Source organism: Corythoichthys intestinalis, chromosome 5 (assembly GCF_030265065.1).
Source record: "Corythoichthys intestinalis isolate RoL2023-P3 chromosome 5, ASM3026506v1, whole genome shotgun sequence".
In the NCBI taxonomy this organism is placed as follows: domain Eukaryota; kingdom Metazoa; phylum Chordata; class Actinopteri; order Syngnathiformes; family Syngnathidae; genus Corythoichthys; species Corythoichthys intestinalis.
The window spans coordinates 39,522,032-39,539,647 of record NC_080399.1 but is presented as its reverse complement, the minus strand read 5'-3'; the positions used below and the strand labels follow the sequence as shown (position 1 = coordinate 39,539,647).

General features: G+C 37.9%; 1 protein-coding gene across 1 annotated transcript; it reads left to right on the top strand.

The window, feature by feature from the left end:
• The first annotated feature begins 255 nt into the window (after positions 1-255).
• mlycd (malonyl-CoA decarboxylase) lies at positions 256-14,758 on the top strand. Its single transcript, XM_057837697.1, has 5 exons — positions 256-844; positions 3,207-3,319; positions 3,467-3,623; positions 5,347-5,499; positions 11,412-14,758. The coding sequence occupies exons 1-5, from the start codon at positions 299-301 to the stop codon at positions 11,955-11,957; spliced, it is 1,515 nt and encodes a 504-aa protein (XP_057693680.1). The 5' UTR covers positions 256-298; the 3' UTR covers positions 11,958-14,758.
• The last annotated feature ends 2,858 nt before the right edge of the window (positions 14,759-17,616 follow it).

The window sequence follows — 17,616 nt, the reverse complement described above, 5'->3', positions numbered from 1 at the left end:
AAATTAAATAAAATTTCAAAATTCAGAAAAGGACTGTTTATTACGGTTATTATTATTATTATTTTAAATGGATCTTTTTTTCTTTTTTACATCGTATCATACTTGAAACCCGTGATTTTTTGATACCTTAAAAAAAAAAAAAATGAAATACTGAAATAGTATAAACGTTTTAAATGAACAACCGTTCCCAACTTCCACTCACACTAAATTGTAATGTCTCTTTAAGAAACCCGGAAACAGTCGCTTTTCTTTGTGATGAGTGGTTGTGTTCCTAAACAAGTCTTGCTCCCTCCCAGCAATGGTATCCCGACCTGTTATTTTTGCTTTTCGTGGCAGTCTTCAGTGCTGGAGACAGCGGGCTATCCTGAAAGCTGCTTTGGGGACGTCGGTCTCCGGCATCTGCAGTCGGTTGTCTTCGACAAGAAGCGGGAGCGTTACCAGCATGGAGGAAATGTTGGCGAGAGTCGTATCACCGTTACCCACCTACGAAACAAGAGAAAAATGCCCACCTCCTCCAGAGGCCAACAGTTTAGAGTTCATGCACTTTTACAGAAGTCTTGACAGAGAAGAGAAATTCAATTTCCTGGCGAAGCTGTCACGAGACTTTGGAGTGGATCATAAAAGCGTTTCGGAATTCGCTGGGAAGCTTCTGGACACCCAATTTAGGGACTTGGCTACCATTTTGCAGGTTGAGGACAGACTTCGATACAGCTTGACTCCTCGTTACAAACAGTTACTTAACCACATAAGCAGGGTGGAAGGGGGAGTGAAGTTTCTGGTTGACCTTAGAGCCGACGTGCTAGAAACCATCTCATCAAAAAGTAGCGACAGCCCGCACTTCAGGGTAAAAGCATGTACTGTTTGTTGACATTTTCAACTAGTGTTCGCAAGCGTCATCAAGAACGAATTGCATTTTGTCTTGTTTTTTTTCAGGTTGAGGCTAAACCTTTTTTTTTAACTCTTGTGTTTTGACCCCATAATTTGAGTGTCGCTTGTCGCACTATTGTGACAGATACCCCAACCAAGCCCACTCCTGTCTCAGTGCCCTTTACCCCAGTTCCAGCCTCCATCATTAAATAACTCAAACGTTTGCTGTTATGGAATATGATTTGACCAGCTATTAGATAATTTAAACCCCTCAAGTGTCTTCTCAGAGCACTGAAAGATACATACAACACTAAATTAACACTCAATATACCGTATTGATTCCAATAATATCATCTCATTTAATTTTCTTTCCCTGTATGGCATTTCCACTTCAAGACTTACCTTTCCTGTTTACATTTAATAAAGTAACAGTTTTGACCATTCATAGCATATTAATCTAGTCAATTTCAATACAATCCTGCCCTTTTATAAACAAAAATAGAACGTTCTTTTATCTATACAGCTGTTTGCTTGCTTTTATTTCTTGCAGATTTGGCTGCCCCTCATCTTTAGTTCCTCTCTTGGCATATAATGCTTAGTTAGGTCATGTGTCTTAATCAGGATTAGGAGAGAGACAGTTGTTGCAAGACATCTGGCCACTTAAATCAATATATGATAAAAATGATTAATACATGTGTTTTTTTTTTGTTTTTTTTAAATTGTATTTCACTGTGAAATTTCCATTCAAATTTTAAACTGATAGGCTTCTCAGCTGACTGTATTAGTGACGTCAGTGAGTGGGTTGGGTTACGTTAGTGTCAAGCTTGCTATTTTTTGCCCCTACTGAAAGAATCCTGTGGCAGAACTCTGGCACACACATTACTGGGGCAAAGGTATCAAGATACTGATTTAGTGATTTGGATGGTTTCTTTTAGTATACTCCAGTTATCAAGTGCATAACGTCACAGATCAACGTGTAAAATTGAGTTGTAGTTGCCAATGTTATTATTGCTGACCACCTGTAGTCAACCTATAGATCAGTGTGTAAAACCGTGTCTTAGCATCTGAGAGTCACTCCATGAAAATAGCACTTTTGTGTGTTTGCAATATATTTGCTTTAAATGAAGTCTGACCTTTGAAGGGCATCAGGTTTGCTTTTTAAATGGCAAGTTGCTTTATTGAAGAGGCCCCTGTGTAAACAATAGAAGCTCAAACACATTACTCATAACAGGGGATTATAGGGGGACAACAGCCCACAAGCAGTCCACGGTATTGACTAGGTGCACGAATATGGTGACCGCTGACTTCTGTCGGCTCATGGACTTACAGTGTAAACTGCCGGTAATTTGATAGCCAGAGCAAATTTTGAAGAATGGGTCTTCTAAGCATTAAAAAAAGACGATACAGATAGTCCCCGTGTTACGAACAAGTTCCATTCTTACGCTGGCGACGTAACCTCAATCCCCAAGTACGTCGGAATTGAACCCTTTAAGTACCCCTAAATCTAAAAAAAACTATCCAAAAGCATGTATTACACATCATTGTACTGTCCTCGCCAAGACGTTTGAGCTAAGTCCTAACTAGACAGCGAGCTAAGCTCCGAAATGATGTCAGATGTCTGTGTGGTTTGCTTACTTTATTCAGCTGCTCATGGCATTAACACTTGAAGAATGAAACCAAAATAAAAATGAAATTTAATCAGTTTCATCTTCAATAACAGCAATTCAAATTTGCATTTTTAACTAGCTGCTGATACAACAATTACAATCCACACAAACGAGTTGCATGTATCAGATAGTGTCCGCATATTATCAAAAACAATCACATAAACTCGCCACAAGTATTCGACCACAATTGAAAAAGCACAATAAAGAGTACAAAAGGTGTCATATACAGCCGTTGCCTCTGTGGATGCTTCACAAGCAACAAATGTGTGTGCTGCTGGCTTGCAGCTGTAAACTGTCCCCACATTCTTCATGTGTACATGCGCTCTGACACGTGTGGAAGTAATACCTCCTCTGCGCTTCCTGTGCAAAAATAAAATCATGCATCACAAAACAAAATCAACATTATATACAGTAGGCTATATATACTAGTATATGTATACTAGTGTACTCTTCGTAAATATCAGTGGTCGCCATATTCATACGCCGAGTCAATAGGGATGTAATTCATAGATGGAAAGTAACTCTTCTGTCAGTTATCATATGTCACAAATTTAAGTTCTATTCATGTAAAATTTGATTTGTTGTACTGTTTATGTAATAGTTTGTAGACAAATAATGATAGAAAAACTCAAATTTTATACATTTTTAATGGCTGGTCCTTCTTTCTCTTAGGATTTGAATGGAACACTGAAGAGCTTGCTGTCTGAGTGGTTCTCTGTAGGTTTACTCAGACTCGAGCGGATCACCTGGCATTCTCCCTGTGAGATCCTACAAAAAATCAGCCAGTAAGAAAGCAAATATTGCTTGGATTTTATTTCAGGTGACCTTCACAAAATAAAATTCTACACCAATATCAGAAAGCTCATCTTGGGATATATATATATATATGTATATGTATATATATATAAAACTGATTACAAATCTTCTAATAGGTATGAGGCAGTGCATCCAGTTAGGAACTGGGCTGACCTTAAGCGCAGAGTGGGGCCATACCGTCGTTGCTATGCCTTTACCCATGCTGCCATGCCAGGAGAGCCTTTGGTTGTGCTGCATGTAGCCCTCACAGAAGATATCACAGACAACATACAGGTTAGAATGAAATGCTGTGTAATGATCATTTTCCCCACACAGGGAAAATAAATAAATTGGAAATCGTCTTGTGTTGTTCGTAATTAATATCAGCAAAAGTGCACCAATATTGTTTACCTTGACAGCCCTGATTTTTAAAGACTATAAAGTAAGCCTGAACGATATCGTTTAAACATCGCCATCGTGATGTGCGCATGTGCGATAGTCCCATCGCAAGGACGTGCGATAGTAATTTTTTTTTTTTCAATCCACAAACCTTTGTTCTGCTTCATTTGCTCGCACAGCCTCCCTCACCCAGCTCTCAGTCACCTTAGCACTCGCTTATTAAAGTTAACGATGTCTTTGATCTTGCCAAAGAAGCAGACTTCACTCAGGCAGCAATGTGTCAATCATCGTTTAACTTGTTAAACAGTTTCTGCAAGGAAGCGCAGGCTGGAATGAATGTGTGGGTGTGTGTGTGGGTGGGAGGGTTGGTGTGTGTGGAGACGTTCGAGACATATAAAATACACGCCAGAAGTGATCATGAGGAGTTTGTAATTTCTACATGTCACTCCAAGAGTCACAGCCAAGTTGAGTAAACAGAAGCATTTAATTAAGCCAGGCATTTTTCTGCTACAGTACTTTATCCCGGTTTAAAAATGTTTCGGTGGGACAGTTATGTTTAAAACTAATCATCATTATTACATTTGAAGTGCTTAAAAACCATTTATTATTTATTTTTAAATCATACTTTGAGGGGAAAAAGTGAGAAAGAACATGTCTTACATGTAACTCTTTCCAATGCTAAATCTGAATAAATATATTGAGCACACACACACACACACACACACACACACACACACAAAAAATGGGGGGGGGGGGGGGTTATGTGCTGCTTCGCGGTTTTTCACTTATCGCGGCAAGTTCTGGTCCCTATTAACCGCAAAAAAACGATGGATACTGTGGTCATGGTGAGTCATCCAAAGTCTTTCCAAACAGCTATTCAATTCATCTAGTGAAAATTTCTTTAAAAAAAAAATTTTTTTTTTTTTCAATATCGCAATATAGTATCACAATATATTGCAAACCCCCTAAAAATCACAACAATAGTTTTTTCCAATATCTTTCAGGCCTACTATAAAGTGAAGAAGAATCTCTCACAAATTTACACTCAACAGAGAAAAGTGTTAAGAAGACTACTAAATTAGAATAAATTGGGGGGAAAAAAATCCCTATCTCTGCTGACTTTGGGCAGTATGTGGAGTGAATCATTTAAAATTATTAACAAAAATGTTTATCATATTATTGTCGTTGGATGTTGTCTAGCTTACCAGTCCACTCTCGTAGTGAAATATCAATTGATTTAAAATAATTTCTAAATATCAATTGATTTTAAATCATTTCTATAACTGAAATTATGTGTTGAGTGGTTCTCAGATTTTTTTTCCACCGAATATCTAAAGAAGTACATGTTTCTTCAAATACCACCTCAGCAACCAAAATTAATACATAGTATGCCCATAGTAACTTCGTCCTCAACTTTGTGTTCATCAAACACATTGTAAGTTTTATTCCCCCCCAAAACATATAATCATGTCATCACGTTCAATTCACCCCAAAATATATATTCATCTGATAACGCCAATAAATCTATGATTGTGAAATTAAGGGTGGCCAAACCATAACACTAATTTTAACTTAATAATGTGTGGAGTTTTACGATATATGATACTTCTTTTCCTAGAGTATTGTACGTGAGTTTTCCACCCTTGATCTGGAAGAGGATGCAAACAAGGTAAATGCAGCAATCTTCTACTCCATCTCCTCCACCCAAGCTGGTCTACAAGGTGTTGAGCTGGGAAACTATATCATCAAGAGGGTGGTTCGGGAACTGCAGGTATGTGCACTGCATGGTTGTACTTGACATTACAGTAGCTGTGAGTAAATGTTCTGCTCAAGGCATCCATTCATCAATCCAAATTATGCGTTCTTCAATTCACAAATGGTAGTTCGGCTGTAATTGTGAGCACGTAAACCCCTAATTACAGAACACAGTTAAATTCTTCTCTTTGATTTGGTGACTGTTAATGTGTAATTTCTTTCCGTTAATCAAATCAAACTACCAAAGCATTGTATAATAGAGAGTAGAAAGTAGGGGTTGGAACCTCTTGGTACCTCACAATACCATATGATACGATTTGCGATACAAAGCTCACGATAACCATGATGTCATGATATGGCAATGCAACTATTATGGATACATTGGTCAGGAAATGAGTCTACAAAACTACTAACAAACAGAAAAAAATAGCTATCTTCATCCTTCTGCAAAGGTTAACACTAGTAGACTTGCAATCCATTTGAGCTGGGAGGGTGGCAGCGAATGAACCCCTCCCACTTCAAATGGGCCCTTCCCACTTCTGTGGCCGTCAGTGGCAGCCGATGCCGGGCAACAAGGTCATTTTGGGCCATTTCAGGTGATAACTTGTTGATTTTCAGTCACTTCCTGTTGATATTGGGGCATTTCATTGGTCACATCAGTTGATTTTAGGTTACACAACAAGAAGTGACCCGGTGTTCGGCCATTCCTTACTACGCGGTGAAACGTCCTACACAATGCTCAGGGCGTTTGCGCATGCATCCACACGCATGCGCACATCGGTTAGAAGCGGCGAGTACTCACTATTTTTGTTTTTATTTAGTTATTTAGAACCTTTTCACTGCCTCAAAGATACTTTTTGCATGTATTACCCTCTCATACTTTTAACCATTGTGTTTTTTTTTGTTAGCTTTGAAGCAGTTGACCACATTAGTCACGTAGCATTTTTAAACCGTGCATATTTGATAAAACTACATTTAAGTGTTTTCTGCAGGCATTATTTTAGTACGTTATTCCTGTATGCATCTAAACAAAACAAGTTTAGAGCGCACGGTAGTACTTTGGGTGTCAAATTCGACTAATGTAGGACGTTTCGCCGATGTAGTAGATTTTGGCAGAACACCGGGTATGAATAGGCAGTGGCTGAAACACAACAGGAAGTGACCTGTAAATGAACATTAAGCGACCAGTGAATGCCCCGAAAATCGGAAAGATTGACTGCGAATTCTTTGGTTTTCAACGAGCATTCATTCGCCCTTCCCGGTTTTAATGGATTGGGCGTCATGCGCTATCAATGGCAGCCATAGAATTAACTGAGACACTTTTATGTTGGAAGAATTTGGTAGCAACTTGTTGGTTCCTTATTTCTTTCTTTCTATTTTACTATTAAAACCTTTTTAAAACAATGAGCATATTGGTAACCTTTTGGGATGCAAAGATTCACAATATATCATATCATTTCGATATTTTGTCACACCCCTAGTAGAAAGCATCGTTTTAATGTGGTACAGCTAAGCCTGTCGCAATATGCAATAAATCCATTTATCGCACGGTAAATAAAAATGAAGGCGATAATTTTTCCGCTGCGATTTATCGCCTCACGTGCACCTGCGTGCGCGCGTGCGGCTGACGTGCTGTTAAAAGTTCGGCTTCCTTGTTACCAACTACGCAAAATGCTTTTTAGTTCTGTTTTTAGTTTAGTGCAGTTTAAGTTTAGTGCAGGTGGAGAAAAAAAAGATAAGTTGACGCTTGCCCTTGAAATGAAGATGTGCATGATAGCAAAATATAAGCATGGTGTGTGCATCCATGAACTGGGTCGTAGAATGCCGATCTCGGCCGGCGGTCCCCCTCCGTTCGCCAGTCTTTATAAGTTAAGGTGACAGTTCTTATTATGGTAACATCGCATAAGAAATCGCCAGCTTCGTCAGGTTTCAAATAATTTATTCCATCAACTCGCCGAGTGTCCACTGCTGTTGACGCCAGGATCGAAACAGAAAGTAAAATAGCGCTCTCCTGCTCACCGCCAGCCCCGCGGTGTGTTCAGGTACAGCAAAAAAAGTCCGCCACATTAGAAGCCGATTCGTTACATTATTACAGGTACTGTACTGTATTATTGTTATTATTGCTATTATTAGATTATTGCTATTCTGATTTTTATTCATATTTTATTTGTTTTGCTCTTTGTAATTGCTATTTGCAATAGTAACAGCAGTATTGATTAAGGATGTAGTGTGGGTTTTTGGGCTGTGGAATGAATTATTGGAATTATAACGTATTCTTGTGGGAAAATCCTGCTCGACATACGACCATTTCGACTTACAAACAAGCTCCTGGAATGAATTAACTTCGTATGTAGAGGTACCACTGTATTACATATGGAACGCCATAGCAGAAGCTATGAGGGGAAACATTTTCATTTGCCTAGATGCTTAAATCATGAAGTGGAATTTTATTTTTCTTAAAAAATACATTTTATTTCTTCTGTGTTACTTTTAATATTGTTGTCTTTTACTTAAAAGAGGCATGGTCAATTGTTTTTAGTTATGATTTCCTAAAAAGTATTTTTGAATTTAAGAGTAAACATATATTGCGTTTAAATGGCTGTACATGATCTATTAATATATACTGTATTCTCACAGTGTTATTGTAATTATTCTTTTTTTTTTAATTGGGGGGGGTGCAATAATATCGCATATCGCAATAATTTATTAAATAAATTATCGCACACTAAAATTTATTATCGCGACAGGCCTAGGTACAGCTTCGATTTGCTATGGGTGTTTGGCTCCTCTCTGGTCTTGATTTTGAGCTCCACTACAAGAACAACACATGTAATAGACTTTCTCCTTTTTCTGCACTGCTAAGCATTATTTTCCTTTTTATTTACTCATTGACATCAACGAATAAATAATAAGAAACCAGCTGTTAGGACATAGTTTCTAAAATGATGTCCCATCCATTTCTCTCAATAAGCTCAAGAGCCCTTCATGTTGGCCGACTCTTGCCAGCACTTGTGAAATGATTACATTGAAAGGAATGTCATAATAAGCCTGTTTGCCCAACAGATGGGGAAAATGAGTCTTTTATCTTGTTCCCTCATAAAATGCTTTTTCCCATCAATAAATTGCACTTTAATTTTTGGTTCAAACAGATTATTACATTTTCATATGCAGTATCACATTGCAGTGCAATTTAAACCACACACTATTACACCCAAAAATGTGAATAGGACTGTCAACTGCATATACATTATCCATGTTTTTACCAGGGCTGTAATGATAGATTAACCTGGAACGATACAGATTCAATTCAACGATCCGAAGAAATTGATTGACATTGAATAAAACATCGATCAACATTGTCATTTTTAGATGTGGTGTTTTGTTAAATAAATGGTTTCATTCAAATGCCTGAAATGTTTCTGCAAAAAAATGTAAAAATGTTAGTGTATTTTTAAAAATTCCTTTCAGTGAAATGTGACTGATTATATTAGATATGTACATAATGTTTTATCCATCAAAGGCCATTGAATCAAATCAAATCGTGGTAGACTTCATAAAATCGGCAAATGTATTGTTGTCCCAACAATCTATCATCATGAAATTGTTGATTTCCAGTTTTTACTTCTAACGGCATCTTTCCTTGTCAGCCGTGCCAAAAATCATTAAATGAAACATGACGTTAAAGTAGTGATGCACGATGATGCATTTTTCAACTGATACCGATAACCGATAATTTCCTCCTCGTTCCAACCGATAACCGATAATGTCAAGCCATAATTGTATTAAAAGTCACAAGCCCCATAGTTTAGCTTAGTTTATGTGTGTTTAGCTTTAGCATTCGCGCTAGCAGCAGCCTCGTATTCGTTCAAAAAATCTTTGTGATGCAGTTTTAAATGGCTGATCGGGTTAGTGGTCTTGAATGAGGACGCTTTCTTTCTGCCGCGTGGAACATCTGCAGTACATGACACCGTCGTTTGTTTCACACACGGAAAAAAGTCAACCCACGCTAGTGACAGAGGCGCCATGATATCGCCTCAACCCTGTAGTGTGACGCCATACTCCTCAACCCCTCCTCTATCAGGGGCTTCAGAGAGAGGAGGGGTTGAGGAGGCGGCGGTGGAGAAGTGGACAAAACTGCTTCGGATGCGCACATTTGGAGGCTAAATCAAGTATATAATTATCGGATTGCATTATTGGTTGATTTATTTTTTTTTTTAAATCTGGATTATCTGTGTGACGTCATAATTGCAATTATTGGCCGATAATTATCGGTAACCGATATTATCGTGCATCTTTACGTTAAAGCAAAGACAAATCCTGATGTACGTAAAGCAAGAGCCTCCGACCAACTGGATGTTGATTGAGTGAAAGGCTAACAGTGAGGGACTGTCTTAGGGCTGTCCCAAACGACTAATTTTCTCCCGATTAGTCAGCCAACTATTTTTACGATTAGTCGACTAATCTAATAATTCATTCATTCATTCATTTTCCATGCCGCTTTTCCTCACGAGGGTCGCGGAGGTGCTGGAGCCTATCCCAGCTAACTCGGGGCAGTTATTATTTTTATTTTTTTTAAACTAATTTAGCAATGAAATTTTTGTTGACGCTTATCAATTCACAAAAAACATATTGGAACACTCAAATCATTTATTAAAGTACAAATAAACACGTAAATAACAATAATAAATCACAAATAAACAATGAGTTCAAATGCTGATAGAATTAACTAGTGTAGCATCCCGATTGAAAAGATGGTCTCTTAAACTGATGGTTTACAACTTTTATTCCATCCTTGATGTAAACACACCGTAAAGGCTACGGTGCACACAAAGAAAGCAATACAATTAGAAATTAACAAAAACTTTTCACCTTTTTACTTTTAAACCTTATTTATATATCAATGAATTGCCTATATGAATTGCCTTTACCTTATCATTGACAATCTCTCCCTTGAGTGCAATCACTGTATATACTGTATATATTTGACCTTTTAACCTTATATAATTCTCTATACCATAAAATAAACCATAACATGAAAAAAAGCTTTCAATTAGCATTAAGAACAATACTAATAGCACTTATAGGCCCATTGTCAATGAAACATTATTATTTAGTAAGGCGACAGTACCCTCTGGTGTACAAAAAAATGAAAAAAAAATAATAATAATAATTACAAACTGCGTGAAGGCGCTTGAGGTGTTTATTCACGGCCGACGTGCAGCCAAGCTTGGCACTGAAGAGACAGGACAGAAGAGCGTACTCTCCTTTGTTTCTTTGAAATAAGTCGATGTTTTGGACACTCTGGTGCGCTTTTTTTGGCTTTGTGCCGCTTTCCCCGCTAGCAAACAGAGCATCCGACATTCTAACTTTCCACGCATATATTTTTTTAACCCTTCATTAACCGTCGACGGGATGTTGTGCTCGTCGACGGATTTACGTCATCGATTACGTCGACTATGTCGACGAGTCGGGACAGCTCTAGACTGTCTACCCGAAAAGGGAGAAAGTTAACTCTCTGGAGGATGTCTGGCATTTGCTCTTTCATCTGTAACTTTTATCACCTCTGCCATATCACACTCTGGTTTATCAGCAAAGATGCTAGCTTGCCCGGACAGGCATAGAAGAAGGCTAAAAAACGCAATCAGACTGAGTCTTGGCCTGTGTACAAATAGGTGGGAAGCAGGGGAGTGTAATAAAGTGAAGGTGAGAGTCCAAGTGACTGTTGAAGACAAGAACTGAACAGGGATGGGTGAAGTGAAGTGAAGATCATCCATCTCCATCTGCAGGTGCATGAAGAAAGAGCACATACCATCTCATTTTGTGTTTTGCCACCAAAATTGAAGATCATTGAGGTGGAGTTGTAATTCCATGCAATAAAATCATGATGGATAATATCATTTTTTTTCTGCATTTGCTTTTATTTCTCAGAGTGAGTTTCCGCACATGACCCAGTTTTCCAGCCTATCCCCCATCCCAGGCTTCTCCTCGTGGCTACAAGGCCTTCTCAGCCAATACCGGAAAGAAGGTCGTGGCTTGGACCTCCTTTCTGAGCAGGAGTGGCAGGAAGTGGAGAAAACCACTGACATCTCCCAGGGCAATAGTGCCACTGATGTTCTTCGTAAGTTAATAGCCACAAGTGAATGGATGCGTTCGGAACGCCTCTCTGCCCTCCTGGAGCCCGTTTTGATGCGACTCTGTGCCTGGTATCTATACGGGGAGAAGAGGAGGGGTTACGCACTTAACCAAGTAGCCAACTTCCACCTTCAAAACGGCGCTACAATGTGGCGGCTTAATTGGCACGCTGATACGAGCCCAAAGGGTGTGGCAAACTCCTGCGGAATAATGGTGAATTATCGTTATTTCTTGAATGAGACTTCAAAAAACAGTGCTCTTTACCTGCAGAATAAAGTCATCACAGCCTCGGATCAAGTTCTTGGATTGGTGTCGCAGTTTCAGAAGAACAGTAAACTCTGAAATAGTGATTGTGTGCAGTTGCACATAAAAGCAACATTTGCGTGATCAAACAGTGCTGTTTGGTTGAGGGACAACTTGGTGAGTGCACATTAGCTGATACTGTTTGCCCTTCTGTTATTAGAAGTGTCCTTAAGTTATCATTTTTGCATCTTTGCTTGTCTTACTTGATGACGAGGGACTGCGGCTAAAGAAGCGCCAGGATAACTGTGTGTGTAATGGTAAGGTAGGAGCAATGAGGCTGTGCAGCTACTGGAATAAATTATCCTTACACTTGGTTGCACTGTCTTCTAGAAAAAAAATACAATATGGGAGTGTGTGGGGTTTTATTTTTATGCCTGCAAACACCTGCTATTATACTTCACACACACTGCATTCCCACAAATGAATTTGGATCGGGAATATCCACCAAAAATGAAAGAAATGAAGTAAAGGAATCCGTACACATTAACAAATTTACTGCCATTGCCATTGATTTCATTTGAACTGAGAGGGCCCGACAGATTGGACCTCTGTCATCATTAACGGCAGCCAATGAGTTCAGCATTTTTTGACGGTGTATTGAATGAGTGAATGCTTTATTTTGGACATATGTCAGGAGGAAATAAAAAAAATAAACCAAAAAAAAACAAAAAGCTATTTAAAGAAAAATAGACAAAACCAATGAGAAACTTCTAGATAACAGCAACAATAGTTAAGACAATAATAATGATAATAATAATAATAATAATAATAATTAATGAACAGAATTTAATCAATATGTCCAAAAAGGAGTTGGATTTAGCGTTGGTGTATTAAAACCTACCCCCTTTTTCTATTTATTGATTATTAGTCCGCTCTATTACTAGTCCTTATATTAACAAACCAAATAATTAATAACCGTATACATAAGAAAAAACGAAAATTTAAAGGACCTAGCAAATAACAGATTTGTGAAAACACCCTGTAATTAAACCCCTTCCTCTTCTGTATACCATGGGAAAACCCGTGCTTAAACTCGGTCATGCTTGGACATTTTTTGAGCTCTCCATATACTGGACTGTCTCAGGAAATTAGAATACACAATATTCTAATTTTTTTTTTTGTCTCAAAAAATTAGAATATTGTGTATTCTAATTTTCTGAGACAGTCCAGTAATTTGTTCTATAGCCTTACTTCGTAAACACAGACACAAAAACCTTTTAATGTAGTCCGTACCCTCTGATGCTGTAAGTGAAGCTTCGCCCTCAAACTGTATTGCCGTTCCCTTTTAAAAAACAATGTATATTGCCAGGAAGTGACTTGTGTAGAGCTTTAAGCTGAGCTGTTTGAAAATTAACCAAGTCCGTGAGTTTTAACGATCTGGATTTTAAAAATATATATTTGTATTATCCCATAGCTAGCAATATGTAATACTCTAATTGCTCTTTTTTGTAATACTGTATGTATAGTGAATTTATTGTACATTTATAAGTATTATCCCAGAACAGTAAAGAATGTGAAGTGATTTATTGTCAAGAATGTGTTTTGCTTTATTCAGGACTGAAATGCTTTTTGATAATTTACTTTGTACCGTATTTTTTGGACTACTAGTCACACCTGAGTATAAGTCGCATTTTTTGGGGAAGATTTATTTGATAGAATCCATCACCAAGAACAGACATTTCATCTTGAAAGGCAATTTAAAATACAAATATAATAGAGAACAAAATGCTTAATAAGTGTACTGTATGCAAACATTACATGATGCTAGAATTTAGATCGGGCCTAAAAATCCAGGCCGACCCGACCGACCCGCGGGTATTAAAGCTCGACACGGCCCGCCGTTCAATTAACTTGATTTGCAGGCCCGAGCCCAAAACCCCCCCGAATATTTATTTGTAGGCACAAGCCCGAAAAAAAACCCAAACGAAATTCTATGTTTTATTTGTGAGGACTCAGGAGAAGGACGAAATGCGGGGATGCGATGCGTGGTTGCGTTTTGTGTGATCACATTTGTGACGAAGCCTTTGCATATATGCATAATGATAACAAACCTGTCTTTTGTAACGAATTCTCCCATTTAAACAAGACTAAGATGGATATTCAATAAACATATATATCTTTTATATTTGTGTGTACATTCTAACAGGCGGATAGTGGATTTGACATTTATTTTAATCTCTTCGAGTTGGCAGAAAAAAAAACGATGAACCCAACGAAATAACACTGGAAAAGTTTATTAAATACATTTCTTGTATGAGACCAAAGCGCCACATTCGTTTACATTCAGCCGACACAGGTTTCTGTATAGCATTTTCAACAATTTGAATCCTTTCCATATCCCACTCCTACCGCAGTTGTTTGGTTTTCAATTCCCCCGTCTTTGTTTTTTTTTTTTTAACTCCTAGCTGCTGCATATCGAAAAGGAAATACCAGGATGGACTCGCAGAGGGCGCCAGGGCGGTAGGGGAAGATTGAAAAGAGAGCGGGGCCATGGTGTTCACGTGCGCAGGCATGCACAGTGCCTTCTCTGTTTTATCCAAATTATTTATTTTATCTAACATCCATACATCGTTTTAGTATAAATGTATGAATATATATTTTTTTAAAAGTTAGCGAGAGAGAAGTCCGGCCCGACCTGACCGTAAACAATCACACATAAGTCCCTCCAGAGTATAAGACGCACCCTCTGCCAAACTACGACAAAAACACTGCGACTTATCATCCGAAAAATACGGTATATGCTTTATATGAGCCTTTCAGTTAACCTTGTCATCAATAACCACCCCAAGAAAGTTGGGAGTGGTTTTCATAAACCTTTTCAATATTCCTCCCATCTATCTGTATTTGTACTTGACTATACAGTGGGGAGAACAAGTATTTGATACACTGCCAATGGGAAAACCCATTGGCAGTGTATCAAATATTTGTTCTCCCCACTGTATTTATTGTATCTGCGAAATAACAAATTTGGTCTTACATAAGTTTAATGATGATTTGTTTCCGTCAAACCATGTTTTTAGTTTCCAAATTTCATCAGAAACCCTCCCCAGTAGCTCATCGTAATTCTCCAACAAAAATAATTTTAGTATTCTTGAAACTTTTTGTATGTCATTTATTTAAAGTATAAACAGTTTTGGATCTAACACTTGCCCCTGGGGCATGCCACAAGCAATGTCTAAGCATTGTTCGAGCAAGTACAGTATTCCGTCAAACTGAAATTAAATATTTAAAAGGACTTTAATACTATGTATTAGTAATGTTCCAGTGTGATATTCAGTATCCGTATTTGCAACCGATATGACTACTTTTGGAGAATCGGATTTGGTCACAAGATCCCATCCGATTCAGTATTCATGTGTGTTTTCAGCACCATCGTGCTTTTTGGCTGCGGTAATGACACAATTTGGCAAACATGTACACTGTGACTAATGATTAAAAGAGCATTTCTTGAGGAGACACCAGAGGGGCTCACTTTAATACAAAGATATGATTTATCATTTACTGGTGGTATTTGCATTATTTTTACTGGTCTAAAAATATGGGTGTCAGTAAAACATATCTTATTGGAAGTAAAAGAAATCTACATCGGGGATCCTTACTATGTATCCTGACCGTCATAGTTCACCATTTTCTTAATGCATTAGCAAGGATTCCCCATGATGCATTTGGCACTTTTTTGGGAGGCAGGGAGGATAATTTCGCTGACACACAGCACTGAGCTCCCCCAAGAGCCATCGCTGATGTTCTAACAGCTTTGTGCAGGTGCCAAGGAGGGCTCATATCAGCCCACACCCCATTGTTGTGAAATAATACATCACAGCAAGTTGACTGTGAAATTACATTTTATGTCTCCAAGGAGCCAAACTTTATTTTTCTCTTGCTTTTTCCACTTCCCCTACCACTTTTCCTCCCTTTTCTCTCACAGTGCTGCTCTACGTCCTGAAACTAATGGAGTGAGAAATAAAATTAAAGTAAATGGTTAGATTGATGGTGTTCAGTTGTGAAAAAGGGCGGGGGTTGTAGAAACATGAAAAGGACAGTTGGTTAAAAGATGCCCTTGTGAGACCTTTTTGCCTTTTTCAGGAACGCATAGTATTCCATGTACATGTGTGGAGTTCACACCGAGATGTCACTTTTATTGATTGAGGGGTATGAACTGCAAAAATGTGTTATCATGGTACTCTGTACTTGAGTCACTTTTGCCCAAAGACGCTTAATAAAAATGTCTGCTACAGTGCAGCTTTGATGAATTAGGTGTAGTGTAAAAATATATATCTACAGTAAGTAATCACTGCAAAAATCGACGTATGCTGCAGTTAAATTGTAATTAATTTTTTCTTAAGTTGTCTAACATTTCCCACGGGTCTAAAGAAGACAAATTGCTTTTTCAGTGAATGGTCACAGTAGTGATTTTAGTTACTGACACAAATACAAACTGAAACGATGCCAGGCTCTTCATTGGAACCAGTTAGCTAAGTTGATAGTTACAGCACTGTACACCTGATAGCAGGGGTTCAATTATTTGAACGCGATAGTCAACTTAATGTGATTTTTAAAGTCTCAGTAAAGTGAAATTACTACACGAGTGTTAATAAGCCTGACACATTTGAATGAATAAAAGTAATTTACCAAATATATAAAATGAGGCTCCAAAATTGTAGACAATATAGACTCACAGTTGACAGAGTTCACACTATATTTGTAGTGTGAGCAACAGCTTCATGGGTATGTGTTACTTTGTTTGATAAACATTTAACTTGTTATTCAATTTTAACCTTAACTCACTTGCTGCCGTTGACAACGATTGACGTCCAATACATTATAAGGTGGGTATTATAGATTGACTGTGAAGCCCGTTATTACATTCATTAATCCGCAGTTACACCACCAATGAACAGTTTGCCAATTTGCAGTTGCAAGTGCTCATGGTCAAACATGCTTCTATACCACATCCTGCATGTTTTGGATAATGGGCTCTTTCTTCTCCTGTCATTATTCTGGTACATATTTTTAGGAATACTAATATTTGTCTAGTTTAGAGAATGAGTTTTATGCATGTGTTCACAATTAATCCATTCGTAGAGTGTGAGTTTCTGTAGTGTTGTCCACAGTCTGAATGATTCGTGCCACTGTGTTTAATAAACATTTACTTATTTTGGGTTAAATTTTATCCTTAGCTCAATGGCTAACATTGACAACTATTGAACTCCAATCCGTTGTAACTGGGAGTGTTGGCAGTGATCATTCACTGGATTGGATGGGTATTGCTATCAGTGGCAGCAAATGACCAAAGGGAGCAACCTTTAACTTGTGTTAGATGCACATACAATTATCCAAAAATTGCAAAATATATTTTCTTCTTTGCATTGTTCTTTGCAATATACATTAGAACTTCTGTCGTTCTTCGTTGACATGACCTATTAATAATCTTTCAGTGTTGTACACACTTTTAAGTGTAAGGTTTGGCGTTTCCTTATAAAAATTGAGATCAATTGGTAAATTATTAGGTTTTGTCGCATATTTTTAAACGCAAACCTGACATTTCAGAAAATCTATAACCTGACCGCTTGGGCTTCAGCTATTTTAATGACTGTGACTTTAGCTCACATGATGTTTGAAATGTCATGGTAGTGTGTATTCATAGCTGCCCTTGTGGTATTTGATGAGAAAAATTGCAATTTTTTTCCCGAGACGGATC

Coding starts and splice junctions, on each gene's coding strand:
- mlycd (XM_057837697.1), top strand. CDS start 299: ATGGTATCCCGACCTGTTATTTTTGCTTTTCGTGGCAGTCTTCAGTGC. Junction 845..3,206: donor GCGACAGCCCGCACTTCAGG/GTAAAAGCATGT, acceptor TCTTTCTCTTAG/GATTTGAATGGAACACTGAA. Junction 3,320..3,466: donor ATCCTACAAAAAATCAGCCA/GTAAGAAAGCAA, acceptor ATCTTCTAATAG/GTATGAGGCAGTGCATCCAG.